The following is a 22,063-nucleotide window of genomic DNA, read 5'->3' on the forward strand; positions in this document are numbered from 1 at the left end:
AGCAACACAACCTCTGCTCTCCCTTGGGCAGTGATTCAGCGTGCCATTGCATGCGTTTTCACTCTGCCCTTACAGGCTGCGCGCAGCCTCTGAGAGCAGGGCACACAGCATCTGCCCACAGCTTTACCCCTGCTAAGGCCAACCCCGTGTTTAGGTGAAGCCGCACTGGAGAGGCAGACACTACCTACAGCTTTTTGTGGTCAGCCATGGAGCTTACTCCTCACGTGCGAGGAACTTCATCACACTTCTTCTTTCTAAAGCCTAAATAAATTCCTTTTAAAGACTTCTTAATCCCCTTCTTTAAAATCTACACATGAACCTCACCTTATTGCTGATGATGTTCATAACCTGAAGAACTTTATGCAGCTTTAAACTAAGTCCACTAAAACAAAGAATGAAACTGCATCATGTGCATATTATTGCTGATGGCTCTCTGCAGGTGTGTGCGTGGGAAATGAAGGTTTGCATTTTATGCTTCAGTTCCTGGTCTTCCAGCTTAAGTCATTCGGTTTAACACATTCAAAGGGCAAAGGCAACATGGCAAAACTAACTGTCCATTAGTGAAGTCCGGGCAGGCATCAAGAGTCCTTTACCCTGAGCAGCTATTATTGAAACCAAGGGGAGCATAGCCAAGTCCTCATAAAACATTCCTAAAGACACAAGCTTTGTAAGTGCTCCCTCTTCCTAAGAAAATGAAGCCGATCAAGGCACCTACACACAGGCCTTGGCGGTCTTCTCCCTTCACACAGCGTGAGGCGCAACGCAGGTAAGGCTGAAGCGCAGGCAGGGCTGAAGCGCAGGCACACCTGCACCAGAGCCCATCCGCACCACGCGACTCCTGCAGGCTGCAGACCACCCGCAAGAAATAGCCCAAATCACGCGTTTTCCCCGCGCGGCCCAGGGGGGCTGGCGGACTCCCCGCCCCCAGGGTCGCCCCGGCCCCGCCGCGGGGCTCCCGAGGCCGCTCCGCGCCGGCCGCAGCCCCCGGCCTGGCGTGGCCGGGGCTCCCCCGAGCCCCGCAGCGGCGGGCCGGGCCTGTCCGGGCCTCCGCCCCGCTCCGGCGCGGCGGGGAGCGGGCAGCAGGCCACGGCGGCGGGCGGGGAGGCGCATGATGAAATTTCGCCCGGGGTTTCAGCAGGCGACGGCGGGGGAGGAGCCGGGCGGCGGCGGCGGCTCGCACTGGCTGCCGAGCCCCGGCGGGAACCTCCTTCCTCTGCCCCGCGCCGCGGCGAGCACAGCGGCTCCCTCCGCGCCGGCGGCCGGGACCGGGTAGGCGCCCGCGGTTTGCCCTACTGCCGCCGCGGGGCTGCGGGGAGAGGCCGGGAGGGCGGGCGGGGGCCGCAACGAGCCCGCGGGGCGGGTGGGCGGCCTGGCGGCTCCCCCGCGGGGGTCGGCGGAGGCCGAGGCGGCGCTCGCCATGCGCTGCGGCGTGAGTCATGCGGGCGGCGAGGCGCCTCGGCCGCGCTGGCTGGGAGAGGAAAAAGGCGGGGGGGAAGGAAAAAGGCATTTTCTCCCTTTGAAATTCACCTCAGTAAAGCAGAGCTCGTGGCTCTGGCAGTCGTGCTTGCCGTGTCTAAGTTTACGGGCGAGCTAAGCGAGCCGCGGGGAAAGGGCTGGCTTAGCGCGCCAGGTGGGGAGCCCTGCCTAAAAGGGCACATGGGGGGTGAAAATCTGCTCGCTCCGTGCTGTGCCTCCTCTTACCTGCTCTTGAGTTGCTCGGGAGTGCTTGGGGTGACAGAAGAGCCCCCAGGAGACACCACGTGGGAGCCAACTTTCGTGTTTCCCTGGTCTTGAAGCCAGCAGTTTGGAAAGGCTTTGAAAGGGGCTCGCTGCGCTGGGCACCCCCTCTCCCCAGTTCACCCCAGTCCAGCCCAGTGCAGGGGCCCCGTGGGGCCCGGGTGTCCCAGCGGGTAACTGGCTTGCTCAGATGCCCGTTTCTGTTTGCTGGGTGGGTGGGTGGATGGATGGAAAAGTCTGTGCCGAGATAATTAATTATGTAAGCAAAAATCGATGTAATTGTGCCTGAAATGAAGAAGAAGTGCTTGGATTAGTTTAGTTTACAGCCCTAGGGTTGCCATCGTGCCTTGGCAAACTGCAGCAAAAGGAGAGCGGCTCTCTTATGAAAGACCTGAAAGACCAGTTAATGTTTCTGTTGACCTGATGTTACTTCACCAGATCATATCCAATACCTCATAGTGACTTATTCTAGTTATATTTGTGCTCTATAACATGTGTAAGCACCAATGATGTACCTAAAGGTGAATTTAAACCTAATTTTGTGGGCTGTACAAGGGTTGCTCATCACATCCTGGGTAAATTGGGTTTTACCTTGTGTTAGCAAAGCCTGCTATTCTCTTGGTAAGTTTTCTTGATAGTTCAGTAGTCTATGTTCAAAAGGTCTGCCTGTGCCCTCTAGGTATCATCTCTTATTTATCACATGCATGTTTTTATTGCCCAGGTTCTGCATTTTTAGGTAGATCAAGAGCTTCACCATGTGCGGCATCTGGGCCCTGTTTGGAAGCGATGAGTGCCTTTCTGTGCAGTGCCTAAGCGCCATGAAGATCGCGCACAGAGGTCCTGATGCCTTTCGGTTTGAGAACGTCAATGGTTTCACCAACTGCTGTTTTGGTTTCCACCGCCTGGCAGTGGTTGACCAGTTGTATGGCATGCAGCCTATCCGGGTGAAGAAATTTCCATATCTGTGGCTGTGTTACAATGGGGAAATCTATAATTTCAAACAGGTAAAAGTGTTATATGGGTCATACTGTGTTTTCTTTTTATCTTAAAACTAGGGGATATTTAGAAATGGTTTAAAACATGGACTAGAATACCAGAAAAATAATAATAATAAAAGGTTATTGAATATTTAGTATTTAAAAGCAGTACATTATCTGGATGAATTGTGGCAGTAAGGTGACTTACACTGCACCATGCTTAGTCTTTCATACTGAAAAAATAACTTTTTAATTGACAAGAGGGAAGTTTATAGCTCTAGGTTTGATCAGTGGGCCACAAAAGTATTTAGATGTCTGCAGCTTAAGGCAGATGCTTGGTGGGATTTTTCAGAGCCACCTAAGCAAGTCTCTTAGGCACTCTGGGGAAAAAAACAATCAACAGCTCGGTACTTACTTCCTCAAGTGCCTGAATGTCCTGCATAGGAGGTATGATATCACTGCGTAACATCGTGTGTTCCTTAGTCCCAGCACTAAGATTATCTGCTCTGCCTATGCTAGACTCGTAAAGGGAAGTGATTCAGAACATCCACTTTTGGGGTATAAAGTAACCGATTTACACTTCTAACTGGTTCTGAATCATGCTGAAACTGAATGCTTAAAATGGATTATAAATGGAGCAGCAGAGTTAGAGATGTATGAATAATCTCAGATGTCTTAGTATTTCTAACATTTGGGATTTTTGAAGTCCGGTTTACACTGATGTCATTGGGGAGTTGACTGAAATGGGAATTAATTACTTTTTTTTTTTTTTCTTCCTCCTTTAAAAATCTGGCTGTTTGGAAGGTGAGATGTACTGCAAGACAAAGTATATGTGAAATGTATTGTACCAGCACTCTGTGTCTTACTGTGTTTTACACTGTCTTTTCCGCTGTTGAAAGCAGTAAGGATTATTCTCAGTCATGCTACATGCTGAATCCTATGTGGAATTTATGCAAAACTTTCATTACAGTCAACAGGAATTTATTCAGTTGTTTTCATTACGTTATGTGTTGTCTTCCTTTATAAAGAGATTTTTCTTTCATGTTTTCAGCTACAAATAGGTGGCTGAAACCTACCTAGAAAAGAACCATTGATGAAACACTCATTTTGTTTAGGGCAATGACTTATTTATTAACTCAGTTTGGGCCAAGACTTTGCCTCATAAATAAAAATTAAACCAAAGAACAGAAGTTAAAAATGTGAAAACATTGGTTAGGTGGGGCTTCTTGTCTTTGTAGTGTTTTACTCCCCCTCACCCCCTGGTGTCTGGTAGATGCTGAAAGGACTTTAAAAGTAGCATCACAAGAACATGAAGTATATTTGGTCTGACTGAGTCTGGCAGCTAATTTCTTCCTCCTCCACTCCATCTGGTCAGGCAGAGTAAAGAAGTTAGAGTGAAGGAAGATAAGACGAAACTCAGTGTGAGTGAAAAAGCAGTGCAGAGTTGCAGTGGCTGCATAAGGAAAACAAAGTTTATGTCCAAAGTCCTTTACCCCACAGAGACGTGATGAGAGTTACATGTTTGGGATGTGTGTATGTTTTGATTGCTTGTCTCTTTGTTTTAAGTAAATATTGCTGTCTCTATCTGATAACAAAGCGTCACTGAGAGATCTGAGACCACAAAAAATGTTGTCTCTGTTTCTGGGCCTGTTTTAGAGTAATGGGTGGGATTTTTAGAAATAGCAGCTGCCTGCTTTGGCCATTTGTTTGTGGGAGATTGGGAGATCAGTGTTTCTGAAAATCAGGGTCTTATGTTTTCAGTTTTACATCCCCAAATAGAAATGTATCCCTGAAAACTTTCCTTGACAAGAATTGCTTAAGACTGCAGAGTAAATCTGCATTACCTGAGGGGAGATCCTGGATAATATTTTGAATACAGAAGCATCACTTTCTTCTTCTACTGAAATGTTTACATAACTTACAGAAAAATAACTTGCATTTTCATATTAAACAAGTGTGGTTTTTTTTTCTTAATTGATAAATAGCCAGTGTTTGCAAATGCTTATTTGTGTTTTCTGTTATATCTTTTCTTAGCTGCAGAAGCAATTTGGATTTGAATATCAGACATTAGTGGATGGTGAGGTTATCCTTCACCTTTACAACAGAGGAGGAATAGAACAAACAGCTTGCATGCTAGATGGTGTATTTGCTTTCATCCTTCTGGACACAGCAAACAGAAAAGTGTTTCTGGCAAGAGATACCTATGGGGTCAGACCACTGTTTAAGGTGCTGACTGATGATGGATTTTTGGGTGTCTGTTCTGAGGCAAAAGGTAAGATCAGTTGTGTTTAGTGCCTAAATAATCTTGGGTGTTGTTGCTGGAGAGAAACCTCTTTGTTATGCTCTCTTTCTAAGCATGAAGAGAAAGTGAACTGTAAATTCAGTAATAAATGGACCATATTTAGTGGTATAAAATAAAGCAACACATCATTAAAACAAAAACCCAACAGATGGTGTAAGCCTCTGAAGATGTCTTATGGTCCTTGATATCCCTAAAATAACTCACTCACTTCATTTTGTAATTCTCTGTATTCTGGTATCATAACAGTATTGAACCCAAAATATTTAATGTAACTCCAAAGTTGAATGTAGCATATAGAGTTAGATTATGTTATGGTAAATGAGGTTAGAATTTGTTCCTCGGATTTTATGGTGAACTCAGAAATAATGCCATGAGAACTGCTAATCTTTAAAAGCCAAGAATTCTACAAACCTACCAAAACTTCCTGCAGCTTTGGTAACTTTTCTACTGAAGTTTTTTTTTACTTTTGAGGTGACACTTCCGTGTTTTTTTTTTTAAGTAACTGTCACTAGTCTCAACACTCAAATTCAAAATAATGCCAAATGGAAACTCATTGACTCAAATGAAAAATCAAGAACTTATTTCGTTTACTTGTGCCTCACATTCATTGTATATCAATTTTGTTGTCAGACTCCAAAGTAGATTGACTCCTCTGGTAGCAGAAGTAAGTGGTACTAAATCTGTACCATCTCTGCTTCTGGGAAGAGAATATTTTAGGAACTGTGTCTCATAAGAATTACAGAGGTTTACCATTCCCCTTGTAAAAGCAAGTCAATAACTTTTCTGTGGAGTTGTTCAAGTGGCATCCAGGTGGCCAACTGATGCAAAACATTTTTTCTTTTTCCTCCCCACAAGTAGACTGGAAATGAGATATGGCCACAAGTCTGATTCCTGGTGTTCATTAGCAGCAGTATGGATCAGTCTGGAACTAATGAGTTATGAAATCACTAAATTAATGTCAGTCCCTTTAGTGATGTGGTTTCATTACAAACCTCTTGACAGATTGACTGCACGTAATTTTAAATATAAAACCAGCTATTGACTGTCGTGTGAATTCTCATAAGCATATTACATCTTCACCTGGTTATTGTAGTAGTAAGTTAGAGAAGAGCTCTTCTAAGTACTCATAGGGATAAAGTGCTGCTTACCAATTAGTAAAAGCTTCCTTTCTCTACTATCTGACTCAGCTTGGGATGGCTAAAACCTGGTGTGCAACCTGCCAGAAGCAAAATCAGGCTCAACAGTGGCAGAGGTGTCCTCCACTTTCCGAGTGGAAGATCTCTAATCGCTAGGTATTTTACAAGGAGAGAGAGCTTTTTGTCACGAAGTTTTCTAAAGGAAAGGTTGTAGCTGCCCGCATCTTCAGAAGACTACCAGTTCAGAGAGCTAAGGTGATGCTGTGCAGCTGCAAGTCAATCCCTACACACTGGAGAAGAGGGACTTTCAGGCCCCTACTTGTCATTAGTGTTGCCTTCCACTGAGCTGCTTTCTCACTGCAGCAGTTTTTTCTTGTCCCATTCTGAATTCTGTACATCTCACTGGGCTGCATGGAGGGTCCTAATGCTTTGTTCTGGACTCTAAATATCTGAAAGGAAAGTGCTGTGTTATCTGTACTGACAGGTACACTGGCATTGCTCTCTCAACGCACACTGCAGCTGAGGAATTGTGAAACATTGCATTTTTTTCCCCCCATCTCTGTGTCAGCCAGGGTATACTCAGACTTAAAATGTTAATTTTACACCAAACTTACGTCCTGTAGAAAATATTTGTATATGGTTTTAGTACAGGGGCTGTTGGGTGAGGTACAACATAGCCATCCTAGATAAAAAGTTTTGTGACTTTTGTTTTTTCATTGTCTCTATAGGACTTACCAACTTAAAGCATTCAACATCCTTCTGTCCTAAAGTGGAACCGTTCCTTCCGGGTCATTATGAAGTGCTGGATTTAAAGCCCTCTGGCAAGGTTGCATCAGTAGAGCTAGTAAAATTTCATAGTTATAAAGACGAACCACTCCACGCTGCTTATGATACAGTGGAAAATCTGCCATCAGGTAGTACAGCAAAACAATTGCTATTTATTCTAATTAAAGTGGAAAAATGATGATCTTTGAATATGAAAATTGCTTGGGTTAAAAAAAAGTGTCACTTGAAAAATCTGAAAGAACCTTTATAAAATAGGAACTTAATACTTGAGAATTCGCATTATAGGTAGTCATGTAGAAAGATAATTGAACTTACATATCCTCATAGTCAAAGGAAATGCAGACAGATATCTGTTTTTCCTGATTGCATAAGCCATTTTTGTTTTTTTTTCTGGACAGGTTTTGATCTTGAAACAGTGAAAAACAACATCCGTATTCTGTTTGAAAATGCTGTTAGAAAACGTCTGATGGCTCACAGGAGGATTGGCTGCCTTTTGTCAGGTAAGTAGCAAGAATTGCAATGATTGTGTGTCTTCTCTCTCTTTCTTCACCCACCATCTTCCAGTTAGAAGAAAGTACTCTGGCTGTTCTGCTGCAGTGTGTCTGCAATATGCCTGAAGTGATCTGAATCTTCATTTGCTTTCTTACTTACAAAGAACTCATTGATTTTTCATAAAGTCATTCAGTCTACAGATACTTGGAAGGTCTTATGTTTTTAAAATTGACTCTGGGCTGGGATGTTGGATTCTTGAGATACTGACCACTTTTAACTAAAAAGAAAAATATAATACGCTATTGAGAAATCAGCTAAGGTGCTCTTAAGCATATACAATTGATGCTTAGGTTAGTGTCTAGAAAAACTTAATTGTTGCATTCACTTTGCACTAAATGAGCCTAGAGGAAAGCCTCGGCATGTTTCAGATAGCAGGAGGAACTGAGGTTCTTAATTGTCATCTTTTGTGCTTTAGCCTCCATTTTAGACTGCCCTTAATTTACCAAATTACAGAGGAGCAACTGGACCAAAACTATTTGTTACACTGTTTTTCAGGTGAGGTAATACTTTGTGGTACAGGAAGTTGTTCACTGACTTAGCTGATCAATGCAGTGATCTGATGGTACAGTGTTACAGAGGTACCTTAAAGAGATAAGGCTTTGTAGCCAAGAGACTGACATTTTTCTTATTGTGTTTTTGTAACACTTTGTTCTTGTAGTCAGAGTTCTGATATGCTGTTCCTGCATGCAATGAATGTGAATGATTACACTAATTTATTGTGCACCCTATTAACTGTGTGCTTGAATGAGAGAGGATGAACAAGGTGTTACTGTTGGACCGTTTCCTTAGGATGGCATAATAAAAAGTGTGAGGGAGGTAAATGAAACGGAGACATGTTTCAGATATCAAATTAGAGGACGGTCAGCACCTCCTCAGATCCACGTGCCTGCTACTGTATATTAGTAGTGAAACTAAGCACCCATGTATGTATAACACCAGAGGATCTCAGTGCTTCACAATTCTGAATGTGGTTGGAGCATCACTGGTAGATAGATAAAGTGCTTTTTTTCTCCAGTCACAAAGGGAGTTCCTCAACTTCACCGCAGAAGCTGAGGTTTTGATTTCCCCAATTTCCAAGACCCAAGCTGTCACTCTGGTTTCTGTGCTCACCTTTTCTCAGACTCAGCATGTAATTTCTGCAGAAGGAAAATTTTGACTAGGGAGGATGCCCACAAAAGGAGATCGGAGTGGGAATGAATGCTAATGCACTCAGCCGACAAGCCACATACAGACTGTAGGAAACAAAGAGGAGAGGGTTTTGTGTTTTTCTTGTTAGAACAGAAGAAAGGTGTGGGAAAACAGGTATCGTGCTTTGCTCAGTACTTCAGAGAGGAGCAGCAGGTTGAACTAGTCAGGGATTAGCAGAACTAGCTAATCAGAATGAAAAGGTGAAGCCTCAGAATATAGCTGTGTACCTTGTGTGTGTCTTGGGGTTTCTTTGTTTTCCAAACTTTCCTAATCCCTTCTCTCATCCTTCTCTGGGAAGGAAGAGGAGGAAAAAAGAAAATGTCACTAGTGAACCTTTTCACTTTGGAGTGATGTTTCAAAAATTAATTTCACTTTAAAATGTTAAATACACTTTTGAAAAATGGCCAAGGAAGAGTGGAAACCTTACACTGAATGTTTCGTTCTTTGCTCTTTTGCTGTTGGTTGACTTCAGCATCATTTTGTTTGATCCAAACAGCAAATCAAAAAGAATGGTTGTATAGTTCTGTTAATAGACTGTCAAATGTGTAGGTATGAAGAGGATGAAGAGAGCAGTTTTGAAATACGAAGAATAAATTCCATTATAGTGGATTTGGGAGGGAGCATGCTCTATTTCAGAACAACTTTGTACCTTAAAGCAAGATTTCTGTTAATGTTTCTGGCATCAAAAGTACCAGTAACTGTTACTAATGGTGTTCCATGGTCAACTTATTAAGCAAAGGTTAATGTGCAGTTGTACAAAGCATGTTTGATTCAGACAGCTTAAAAATGAAACATACTCATCAGATTCCAACACTCAGAGTCAGTGTTTGGCTCCTGCCCCGCACACTTTATAAACACCTGATAAAATCATCTGTTTCTTTGAAGGGGGCTTGGATTCCAGCTTGGTTGCAGCTGTTCTTCTGAAACTGATGAAAGAAATGAACATCAATTACCCTTTGCAAACCTTTGCAATTGGAATGGAAAACAGCCCTGACATAGTGGCTGCCAGAAAGGTATAGTAAGCTTCTTTCCAGTTTGTCTAGCACTCACCAACTTGGAACAGCATTCATATATTAACTGTGGTTCCTGGTATGGTATTAATTGTAACACTAGTTATTAGTCATTTATATTCTATGATATAAATCAGTTTTCAGTTCATCAGTTAGTACTGCATCTGCTGTTTGGTTAAATCTTACAAAAAAGATAAATTGACCCTTGCCTGTTGTATTTTTTTTTTTCCTCTTGCATTTGGAAGATTTCTTTTTTGTGGCAGACTCCCACTGCATTGTTATCAAAAGGAATATATTTTAGAGTTGTCTCGGTTCTGCCTCTGAGTTTTAGAGTAAATCACCAGTACTTTGCCATGCTGGCACTTGTATATATATTAATTACAGTAAGTTAAGAGCCTTGTATAACTCTAGATCCCCTCTTGAGTATCTGGGGTACACTTCTGAGTATCCAGGCTGGCATGACTTTTGTTGAGCTTCATTTCTCTTCATAGCAAATATCAAACATGTCTAGAGCCACTACAGTTTCTGTTATGCTTTGGACAAGCATCTGGATGATCTGTTTTAAACCATGGCTGAACATAGTGTAGTTAGGAAAACTCCATTCCCTTCGAATGTGCCACTGCAAGTCACAGTGGCTGCCACGGTATTGTCTTTTCTTGGTGTTATGTCATGTAATTCTCCGTGTTTGCAGCAGAAGGGAGATAATGCTTTCCCACAATGTGCACATTTAAAAAATGTTTGAACTGAAAAACAATACATTATCATAACCTTTTATGAACAGGTGGCAACGCATATAGGCAGTGAACATCATGAAGTAATATTTGATTCTGAAGAAGGAATTCAGGCAATAGAGGAGGTTATCTTCTCCTTGGAAACATATGATATAACAACAGTAAGAGCTTCAGTTGGTAAGATTTTTAATACTCTGTTTTATATTATCTGAATATAATCTTATGCAAAACCATGTAGTTGTCTCCTAGATCCTTTAACTGGTAGGACCTGGAAACTAGGATACCCAAATTCTATTCCCTGTTTTTGTGTATAATACGACACTGAGGCCAAAACAATTTTTAGTTTCAAAGTTGCTGAATGTTATAAAACAAGTATCATGAGCTCTTCATGAAGCTTTGGGATGAAAAACAAACAAAAATGAACAGTAGAACTAGCAGTCTAGGTTTTCTGGTCTGGTGAGTATGAATCTTGGAGGAAGGGGGGAAATTTACGGGGTATCCAAGGCACTGAATGTTACAATAGCAGAAAACAGTTATGGTTACCCTATTCCTTGTGCTATTTTAATATTAAGTGATGTATTTCTTGTTAGCTTCTAGTAACTCATGTACATCCAAGTCGGGTAGACGTGTTATACTGTAGATTTGATTCTGAGAAATGAAAGAAGTCACTAGCAGCTTCTTACAAAGGGTTGCCAGCCTGATAAGAATGAAAAACCCTAATCTAGTATGACCTTCTGTGTAATGCCAGCTACAGCATTTTACTCAGTTACTCTTGTGTCAGCCCAAAACACTGTAAACAAGTTTGCCTTCCAGATAGGCAGGACAGCTTTGAAAAGATGGGCACAGGTCCCTGGGTAGAATTTGACATGAAGACAGGACTTTACAATGAGAAATATTGAAAATGTTCATTTAAAAAAAAAAAAAAAACTTTTCAGCTGTCACCTTTATTTTTTTTCTCCTGGATGTTTCTATTGCTTAGTGTGAAGTATGGTGGAATAGATTCCTTACAAAAGACCTTCAATATTTTTTGTTATTACAGCACACTGTTTGGAAAGATGTAAAGAGAGGAAGAGCTAATTCTGATTAACAAATAATTCTTTCTTTAAAAAAAACCCCCAACATTCTGGAAAAAAGTACCTCATCCAGTTCAACACACAGTGACAGAGAGTTAAATAGCAACTTTTTTTGGTATTTTTGTTCCCCATAGCTAGAAGATTTGTTTGGAACTGTTCTGGTATTAGGCAGGTACTTAAATTGTACTTGAGTCAAAAGAAATCTTACATGTGTTTCCATAGGAATCCTCCAGCATTCCCAGTATCCAGGATGCATGTGGCTTTCTGTTATTTTAATGGCTGAGTATAAGTACACAGTTTAGATGTATTTGCAGTACTTAGTTTGTATGGTTAGTGATGGTTTTGAGTAACAATGAGATGTTATTCTAGTGTAGTGCAGTTTGCTACAGAAGAAAGTAGGGTAGGAAAGAAACGTTTACAATGCTAAATTATAACTGTCCAAGCTGTATATAACATCATGCATATAACTGTTTGAATAACTTTATACTTTTTTTTTTTTTTAAGGTATGTATCTTGTCTCCAAATATATACGCAAGAAAACGAATAGTGTGGTCATTTTCTCAGGGGAAGGCTCAGATGAGCTGACACAAGGATATATCTATTTCCATAAGGTAAATATATTTGTACAGAAAACCCTACTTGTTTTCCCCTTCAACATAGTCTCTGCTGAGATTTCCAGGTGTGAAGTTTGAGAGTTGTGATAGCTGTATATACTCACTAAGACTCTTTCCTGAGCCAGCATAAAATCTGAGGGAATCAACGTAATCACTTGAAAAATAACTTTTTTAAAAAAACTTCAAACTTACTGAGACTTTTATTGCTGATATGTATTCTTTACTAGTTCTGAGAGCACTTAGATCCTGCTTAAGCTCCTGAAAATGGATATAATAAAATTTGACTTCTGTATACTTTCAGTAGAGTGATTTATTTGCTGAGGCGTGTGAACAACTTAGATCTTGTATTGTATCTGAGAAGATATTGTGTGCTTATATAAGCAGGTGGCAGGGAGAATCCCAGTAATCAGGTTGCATGTATTTTCCTCAACTCTGAGACTCACTTGGCATACTTAAATTTTACGTAAAAGTGTCACAGATCACTGCGTAGTGATCACTACAACTCCGTATGCAGGACAGCAAGTAACTGTTCCTCCATACAGCTGTATTAATCTGTCTGCTGCATGCATATGTCTGGTTGTAGGCACCCTCTCCCGAAGAAGCTGCAGAAGAAAGTGAGAGGCTTCTGAAAGAACTCTATCTATTTGATGTGCTTCGTGCGGACAGGACTACTGCAGCCCATGGGTAAAACAGTCTCTTGGATGCTGAGGTCATGTGTAATTTAAGAGCCTAAGTGGATCTTAAAAGTCCTGCTGCCATCCAGGAAATTACAACATATCAGAATATTGTGATGCAGGATAACTTTATTCGTACTGGTTAGGCCTAGACTATTCTAGGAGGAACATCAGTCTTTAGAGTAGCAGTAGTAGTTGAGGTGGACCTCGTATTGTGCTTGAGCTCAATATCTAATAGAGCTTGAGACACCGCCCACTGTGGCAAAACAGATTGTGCTAAGGCTGCAGGTACACGCTGGCATTTAGGGTCTCTGTGCTCTGATTGGGTCTGAGGCAAGGTGTGAGGACTCTACAGGACAGGCAAATCTGGTCTTCAGAGTGATCATCAATCACATTTCTATTGTAAATATTACTAGACAAACTTGCTATAGAAACTAGTACAGCCAATATTTTACCAAAGAAAAAGTTTTGGCAGGCGAGCAAAGACAGTAGATTCAGGTGCCCTTTCTTAACAGTAAGGTGGAGGAAGAATGAAGATTGGTGTCTAATTGTATCTGCTTAGAGTAACTCTTGATTCTAAAGCAAAAGACTGCTGTAGATTTGTATGCTGAGGTGAAATTGGAGATGTAGCCTGAAGGAATTTGAGCAACAGCAAACCACACTACAAAACTGGATCCTGTCTTCTATGATTGTAGAGACTGCTATGTTGCCAGCTGATGCAGGAAATGTGTTTTGTCTGGGGCTGTAATGGTCTTTATAGAAGCAGTGAATTAGAAACATTAATACGCAGAGTTAAGGAAGAAAGACAAAGTTGAGGGGGGGCTTTTTTCTTTGTTTTTAGGTTTTAACAAAGAGCAATCTTGAATGTTTGTTTCAAGGATCTGATAATGAGCATGCATATGAAGAATTTAAAAAAGCAAATACTAAAAGAGAAAAGTATATATGTATATTCAGTCAGGGAACTGACTGTAATAGGTATTAGGATACAGTTTGTGTGATTGTTAACTTAAAGAATCACCAAATGTATACTGCAGAAAATGGGGTCCATTTACTGCAGGAGTCCGTGAATTAAAAGGAGAATATTGATGAAAAACTAGGTATAGAGTGAAAGAAGTTGATACCTTCAGCTAAGCAGAGAACTTGCACGATCAGCAGACTTGCATTGTGTTATTGATCCTGCCACAAAATGACTAGCTTGATTTATTATAACCTTCTTATGTTTCTGTTTCCTGTTTTAAAAAATGCACGGGGTGCAGGATACCTGCTATTTGCCTCATAATTTCTTTTGTGCTGAAAAGATTGGCCACATAGTCAAGGCTAGAAGAAGGGAGGGAAGTACCCGTACCAGTTACAAAATAAACTGTAGGAAAAGACTTGCAATGCAAATCTTGTATACGTGTAGAGGAAACTGAGCCTCAACATGATAGCGTTTTTTTGGGTGTGGGTGTTTTTTGGAGGGAAGTGGGGGTGGGTAAGGTGTGTATTTCCTGAAGTAGTTGAAGCTTTTTATCAGAGGAGAAGCTACAGAGGCGATGAGATTTTTAGAATGCGGTATAACATCTCCATTTGACTTCGGTGAATAAACGTTTTGCTTTAAAGCAAAGGTAGCTTACTGTCTCTTGAGGAAACAGACTGAGAGGGGTTCTTCCTACCAAAGATGCAGTCATTGTAAATTTTTTGGGGGCCCTTAGTGTCCTTAGAAGCAGTGGTATGTCTGAGAGAACGTAAGCAAAAAGATTCCCTACACGTACGTCTGCCACTGGCATAGGAGAGAACTCGTGCAAGTACTGCAGAATCAGTCGGAAGTAGCCTTAATGGTGACCATGTGGCGAGGTTCTCATTTTTTGAAAACATGAACAAATGTGGATTTCAGAAGTGACAGTACTCTGGTCTGTGACATATTTACAAATGCTGATGCAAATCCCAGTGGGCAGCTTACAGATTTTTGGTAGTTCTCTGGGTATAATTTTTTTTTCAATGTCTTTATGTGGAACAACAGATGTTGCAAATTCTGCAAAATGATTGTTTTTAAGTTCATTATATGAGAAGCTGTCCAGCAGATGGCATCATAAATCATCTGAGATTCAGAAAGTTAAGTATCTTGTCTGTGTGGGATTTGTTAACTAAAGATTTGTTAACTAAAATTTGTTAACTAACTCTTTAGTTAACAAATCCCACACAGACAAGATACTTAACTGTACAAATTGATGAATTAAATGGAGATAGTCATGAATATGTAAGTTAAACTTCTGAGTAAAAGCAGAAAGCCTTATGTTATGTGAAAGACAGGAAAATGTGTTATAGAATTTGTCAGTGGATGACTCACTGGTTTAATTCAGTTTATCTTCTGTTCTTTTTCCCTGTTTAGACTTGAACTGAGAGTCCCATTTTTGGATCATCGGTTTACTACTTACTATTTATCTCTACCAGCAGAACTGCGAATCCCAAAGGTATGCAAGCCTAGGGTAGGAGCCAAATGTAAGCTTACAAATTAACTGATGTACGTTCTAAATATGTCTAAACTGCTGAATTCAATGCAAGCCCTCTACCTAAAGCTAAGCACGTTCCAAAATATTTTGCTAAATCGTTGGACTACTGGGTAATCTTTTCTGAAAAGACTTCTGAAAGAAAACTATTTCTTCATACAGTGTTTAAAGCAAGATCTTTGTACTGTAGTTCCTAAGGCCCATGACATTATTTGTTGTTTTGCAAACAGAATGGAATTGAAAAATATCTTTTAAGACAGTCCTTTGAGGATTCCAACTTGCTTCCCAAAGAAATACTCTGGAGACCCAAAGAAGCTTTCAGTGACGGCTTAACACCTGTAAAGAAATCCTGGTTTTCTATTCTTCAGGACTATATTGATCAACAGGTATAATATCACAAATTTTTTTGTCTTTCACGTTTAGATGTGTTGAGATGTGGCTTACGAGGAGGGACAGATCATATGCTTTGTTGGGAGAATAAATCTGAGTATTGCAGTAACTTAAGCTTCATGGTGGAAGAGCAAGACAAATTTTAAACAATCTTGCAGCTATCTGAGCTGCTTGAAGGCATTTGAAATAGTAGATACAAAGAAATACTAGAGCCTGACAGAAATGCCTGTGTAAGGAAATGAACATCATTTAAGTATCTGGATTGCAAATTAGATTGTGTGTAGGGAAACACAATTTCTGGGTTACATGCAAAGTGGCTGATTCAGCTCAAGGCACTTGTGTGAACCTTGTGGCTGAGTAGCGGTATAAGGACTTTATCATGTCCTTGCTTTTTTATTTCATTTGTTTTTCCCAGTTGTGCCTGGCTAAGCCCTTTTTCTTGTTAAAACCTCTCTTTGCATGGCTAGCCAATGGAAACTTAAAGTATTTTGGCTTTGAACAAAGGATAATCATCTCCTTTGTGTGTAGAGGTAGCTGAGTAACTGAAAGGAAGGAATAACAGTCGGCTTACACCAGAGTGCCATGTAACTAGGCCTGTGGACAGGCCCCTGTCTGTTCTGCTACAAACTGCTTGTACCCAGCTTTCCTTCTCTGCTGTATCCGCAGGCAAGAAAGTAGTTGGGTCAGGCGACTGTGTGCTGTCCCTACTGAACCTATATTGGTGTAGTAGAGGCAAATTTATTTCATGGCTGTGGGAGGTTAGATAGTGTGTTGGCCATGGAAGCTGTTTTAGAAATTACCTCAACTGGTACAACTTTTCATCCTCCCTTTCTTAGCCAGCTTAGCAACTGCAGGTGCCTTTTACCACTGCATCCCAATGTCTTGTTGTTAAGAGCTTGGTTATACCAGCAGAGTCAACAGCTCTGAGCTGGAACAAAAAAAAGAAGAAAAAAAAAAAAACACCTCAGGAAACCACTTGCATGGCAAAAGACTGCTTTAAGTTCTTAGAAGTTGTATTTTGTTTTTTTGTTCTTTTAATGTATGGCCATTCAGTATTGAATCCTTGTACACTGAGATGGCTTTGCAGCCTAATTTGTATTTTGCTTTTGTCTTTAGGTTCATGACCTTCTGTTGGAAAAGGCAGCGGAGAAATATCCTTTCAATCCTCCTAAAACAAAAGAAAGTTATTACTACCGCCAGATCTTTGAAAAGCATTACCCAGGGCAAAGCGGCTGGCTGCCCCACTACTGGATGCCAAAATGGATTAAAGCTACTGATCCTTCTGCTCGCACATTGAAGCATTACAAGTCAGATGCCCAAGAATAGGCTGTTGAAATAATTCCCTAAATGGAAGTGCTGCAAGCAATTTGCATGTACTCTGCTTTAAAAAAAACAATAGATCATGCAGACCTAAAGCTTAAATGGTATTTAAGATGTGTTTTGACAATGCTATTGGAAGTAAGAGCTCTCTGTGGTTAGTATACCATTACAAAAATCACCTTGCTGTACCAAAATATTTGGGAAATACTTTGGAGAATTCTAAATGGACTAGGAACTATCTTATTTGGCAGCTCTGTTCCATACGTGACCTTGATTGTATTCACTTGTCCTGTGGTCATATATATATAATTTAATGTGAGCTCAGTTTTGAGGACTTGAATAAGGTTAAGTGATGCAAACTGCTGCAGGCCCTCTGTGGAAAGGGGAATTGCACCCTGTTTAGTGCATTTGTGTACCTGGCTGTGGGATTCAGACAGTCTGTCTATATTATTCTGTTCTGAATATCTTTCTAATCATTCCTATGAACCTTGGTCTAGTTTTCAAAAAGTATTTAGATATATATATAACTATGCAGAGGTGCTTATTAGAGGTTATAGTAGTGGTGGTGCAGGGTGGTACTTAATGAGAATCTTATTCATTAATGTAAAACCATCAGTTGGCTGTTTTTGATCTTTTAAATATATCCCTAAACTAAAAATACTGTGACTGTTATCAAAGAGCAGAACAGACAAGAGAAGCCCATTTACATCTTTGTTTCTAATTCAAAGACTTTAATTTTTAAATATATGGACTTTATTTTTTAAATGTATTTATTCTTTCAAATAGAGTGTTAATTGCTTGATTTGTGTTAGTCTGATGGAAGTTGCATGACTGACTATTTTTAAAAAAGTGCTTACTTGCTGTGAGAATAAGTGTTTCCACCTGTATGATGGAAAGGCAGGCTGTGTTGCTGCTCAGCTCCATGTGGCCAATGTTACGGTTGAAAAAGTACTGTTAATCATAGATTTTTAGTCAGGCAAAGCACCACTGAAGACAATGGGACTGGACACCTTTCTTGGAAGAATGAAAAAGAGGTTTCTTCAGAAACCATAGGAATTTTTATTATCCTGCAGGAGAAAAAAAAGCTTTTTACCTGTGACACCTTATTATTAATTCATTAGGGGTGAAGGCTGCTTTTATAAAAGTAACTTAAAGATGAGGGTGGTTTAAAAAATATACATGAATGCTATAGATTGACTTCATTAACATCATGCTCTTCATGAAGACAGTAATCTAGTTTAATTTTCCTCTTGTCTTGAAAACTAAAGTCATTTGCTATTTAAAAGAAAATACAAGCTATCCTGTTTAAAAATCTTCATAAAATGAATGATTGTCTATTTATTACTTTCTGTACTGCATTTGAATCTGTATTTCAAACATCTGGTTGAAACCTCTTGGTGGTGCCCTCGGGCCCATGAACTGTCCATGTGAACTGTCCAGCTTTACTTGTAGTGGCTGTATTTTGACGTAAACACATGTGCTAATTATTCATGAATATATGATAAATAAGAGGGTACGTTCCTGCAGACATCTTGACCTAAGGGCCATGTGCATGTGTTTTTAGGTTTTCTTTGAAGCAACAAAGTATGTTTTGATTGAGGGAGGAATATGAAGCACTGATGTGATATTGATGTGTAAAGAGAAGATTTACAATTCACTGTAAACTTCCCAAGACTCAGATAGTAGGAGGACAGCATTTGCCTGAAATAAAAATAGGCTCAACTCATTTGCTGGTCATTACTCTGATGCACTTTTTGCTGCAAAATTGCTCACTTGTTGCTCTCTAGCTTTATTTCAGAAGTAGGTGCTAGGCTGTTTGGGGAAAAATAGTATTGTGGAAAAGGGAATTTGTATTAAGGGAGATCAACTTTAATTCCTTTTTTAATTCATAATAATTTAAGTAATGAGGCATGATCCTACACTTGTGATCCTAATGATTTTAGCTTTTTACTGACCTGCAGAGGGAAAATAGTGTTTGCTGACTTATTTTTGTTAAAGGTAAGCATAGGTTAGGAGTGAAAACCTATTCAGTTATTCATTCACCATGTGTAGGTTTGAATTCTACAGCCTTTGACGTCTGTGAAGCTCTGTGGTTGGTTTTTTTCTTTGTTTGTTTTAAGACTACAGCTATTTTGGATAATCTGTTAGTTGCAGACAGGCTTGTAGTTTGTCACAGGAGGAGGTGGGATGCAAGTGCAGTGTGCAAGACTGTCTTCTTTGGTTTCTCTTCTTTTATCTTTGTTTCTTCCTGCTGTGGCTGTCTCCAAATGAAGTTGGACTATTTTGACAGCCTGAGTAGGGTAGTTAAGAGCAGTGCATGTGCTTGCGCACATATGCATGTGTGCGTGCAAGCATGAGGAGGCTTAAAGCCTGTGGTCCATCTGGGAGGAGATCGGTAACTGCTTTGCTTGCAAGGTTGCTGATTGCTAGGGGAGAATGTGTAAGGCTCTTAAAAAAGCAGATTAAATAGAATGTGGTTTACTTTTGTATTGATTTGATTTTTGGACTCTAAGAGTCACAGCAAAGTGTAAAACCAGCCTGTTTTACTCAAGAGAATATGGAGTCTCTGTGTGGAGGACCTTTGGGGTGAAAAGTCTTGTGACGAATCTGTACAGGGTGATGAATATTTAAGTGTCTTCGCCAGATTAAAAAAGCTTCTGGAAAGCTAGGTTACAGGAACCAATGTTTCAAAGCCTGCTCAGGAAGGTTATTACTCAATGAATATTAAAACTCCATTCAGATTGAAAGTTAGTATTTTTCAAGGCTGTTGGGTTTTCCGCTCAGAACTGAAGTGAAATATGGTAAATTGTAGTAAAAATAAAAACAAATCATTGTAGAGAGAGTCTGCAGGGCTGGACTCAGTCTTTTGTTCTGACTGAGACTTAATGTATAACCCTGGTAAATAAGAGATGAGTTGTGCAAGGCTGAATTAATACAAGGTAAAACCTGTGTTTGAACTTACTGTTGAACGCTCTCAAAGGACAGTGAGGCTGAAGTGCTGGAAAGCCTCCCCATTCCCAGCATAGGGTCATCTGTCAAACACCTCTTCAAACCTTTTCCTAAGGCTAGCTATGCAAAGAACGATGTAAAATCTGCACAAACATTACCTGTATGATGCCTGTTGTAGGGGTTTCCCATTTTCTTGGCATTTCAGGGCCTGTTGGTTTTATTTACACAAGTTAATACATTGTGGTTGATGTAAGGGCTGTAACTGGGAAACTTGTAAAAGCTGTGATCCGTTCCGTTCGTATTTCACCTGCCCCTTTTTGTAGCCCCACTTTGCATCTTTAAGCCTGGAAACCCCCCCATTAAGGGAAACCTATAAAGTGCAGTGCAGCAGCTAGTTTTTATTATGCTGTATCTTCAGTTTCAGAACCGAAGTGTCCTGTGAGCTGCAGCGAAAGATGCCCATGGTACCCAAGAAAGCGGGGGACACCTGTCTCTTCCAGACGTGGGGTTGTAGGGGAAGGCTTTCTGAGCGCATCCAGGCTGGATCTGTGCCATGGAGCCTTGGACTGCTGCACGGTGCAGCACTGTGTGCGCTGCTGCGTGCTTGGTGCAGGAGGGACTTACAACGCGTGTCTGAGGAAGCTGAGAGCAGATGCATTTGCTCTAGCAGGCCAAGATGAATTTAAATTCAGATGTAGGGATTTCTTTGAGGGGTGGTTTTATTTTATTTTATTTTTTTATAGCCAGCAGGTGGCAGTCGAAATTAACATGTCAGTTCAAACAAATTCATCATACATAGTGAAGACTTCATTCCATTCCTGTTTTTCTCGTGCTTTTATCTTTCACACACACTTGTTGGCACAGTTACTGCAGGAGCTCTGGAGGAGGGAATTTGCTAAATCCCAGATCAGAATGGGAGGAGGGGAACTATGCAGAAAAAAATTGTTTAATTAATCTTGCTCACAGGATATCTTGCAGAACTCCTGATTTTCGTACTGTAGGTGAGAGGGTGGCTAAGAATTAAATGCTATCAGTCAATATTAAATTTGAAAATAATTTAGATAGTTATATTAATGAGAAATGTGAGTTAGAACAAGTATAGAATGGCAATTCTAAGGACTATAGAAGAGAATGCTGGGCTGAGGAAAAAGAAGCATTAATTTTACCTCTAAAGTTGTTGGTTTTTTTCCAATTTTTGCCATAATTAGCACATGGATTTTAGGATTTCAGAAAGTGTTTTTGAGGTTTGACTATGAATCCTAGAAATAAGTTTTATAAACGTGCATCAGATAGGTTTAGGACCATACCTGTGTGGATTTTGTTGTTGTTGTTTGTTTTCTGTTTTCTTCCCCACAAAAGAATGAGAAGCTTTTTCATGTACATTATAAAATGCAGTACATCATTTAAATGATGTAGAATGATTTTCTATTTCTGCAAATGCAGTTCTTGTTTTATGGGCTCTGTGTAATGATGAATAGCTTCAGACTGTGTTTACCTGTGAATCTAGAATCAAACACTTTGTCAGGAAATATTTTACACCAAAAACCATCAGTGATATAACAGCAACATATAGCTGGTTGTCTGATTTGACAAACTTAACCTTTCACCTGCTCCAAACTAACTCTGTAGCCTGGTCTTGTGCCATGTTTTGCAGTTGTTTTTGCTACAGAGGATGGTTAATCAAGGGATTTTCATCCTAGAGAGGATGGAGTAATGGGTCCAGACTAAGCCTTTAGAGAATGTATAACCCTAGATACATAAAATTTTTGGAATTGACCTAAATTCCTACTACGTAATCATCTTGCAGAAGGCAAGGGGAGAGTCAAAATGTTCTGGTACTGTCAAGGCTGCAAGTAGTTGTCTATATTAAGAAGCCATACTATTTAACATCTCTCACCACTGTTCTTGAAGACTGCTCTTAACACCTGGGGCAAAATGTATATTAATACAAATTACTTTTGATTAAAACCATTATTATTTTAGCACAAAAAGGAAGGGGGTGGTAAAAAGGAATGTTCTCTTTTTAAATATTTAAATACTCATTATACCAAAGTGATACAAATTGCTGGCTGACTGACAATTTGCTAATAATAGCTTAAAAATGCAAATAGAGCCATTATCACAAATGACACTAATTG

At 40.2% G+C, this 22,063-nt stretch overlaps 1 protein-coding gene across 1 annotated transcript; it reads left to right on the plus strand.

Moving 5' to 3' along the window:
• Positions 1 to 1,115: 1,115 nt before the first annotated feature.
• On the plus strand, positions 1,116 to 18,702 carry ASNS (asparagine synthetase (glutamine-hydrolyzing)). The gene is made up of 12 exons (XM_026099509.2): positions 1,116 to 1,269; positions 2,459 to 2,741; positions 4,749 to 4,986; positions 6,881 to 7,066; positions 7,337 to 7,438; positions 9,564 to 9,691; positions 10,470 to 10,596; positions 11,997 to 12,103; positions 12,690 to 12,790; positions 15,149 to 15,230; positions 15,497 to 15,652; positions 16,773 to 18,702. The coding sequence occupies exons 2-12, from the start codon at positions 2,493 to 2,495 to the stop codon at positions 16,980 to 16,982; spliced, it is 1,686 nt and encodes a 561-aa protein (XP_025955294.2). The 5' UTR covers positions 1,116 to 1,269; positions 2,459 to 2,492; the 3' UTR covers positions 16,983 to 18,702.
• Positions 18,703 to 22,063: the final 3,361 nt, after the last annotated feature.

This window comes from Dromaius novaehollandiae, chromosome 2 (genome assembly GCF_036370855.1).
Source record: "Dromaius novaehollandiae isolate bDroNov1 chromosome 2, bDroNov1.hap1, whole genome shotgun sequence".
Taxonomy (NCBI): Eukaryota; Metazoa; Chordata; class Aves; order Casuariiformes; family Dromaiidae; genus Dromaius; species Dromaius novaehollandiae.

Bases quoted from the DNA above. Each gene is read 5' to 3' on its own strand.
- ASNS (XM_026099509.2), top strand. From the start codon at position 2,493: ATGTGCGGCATCTGGGCCCTGTTTGGAAGCGATGAGTGCCTTTCTGTG. The intron at 7,439-9,563 runs GTAAGTAGCAAG...GTTTCTTTGAAG, and splicing joins GATTGGCTGCCTTTTGTCAG to GGGGCTTGGATTCCAGCTTG. The intron at 9,692-10,469 runs GTATAGTAAGCT...TTTTATGAACAG, and splicing joins ACATAGTGGCTGCCAGAAAG to GTGGCAACGCATATAGGCAG.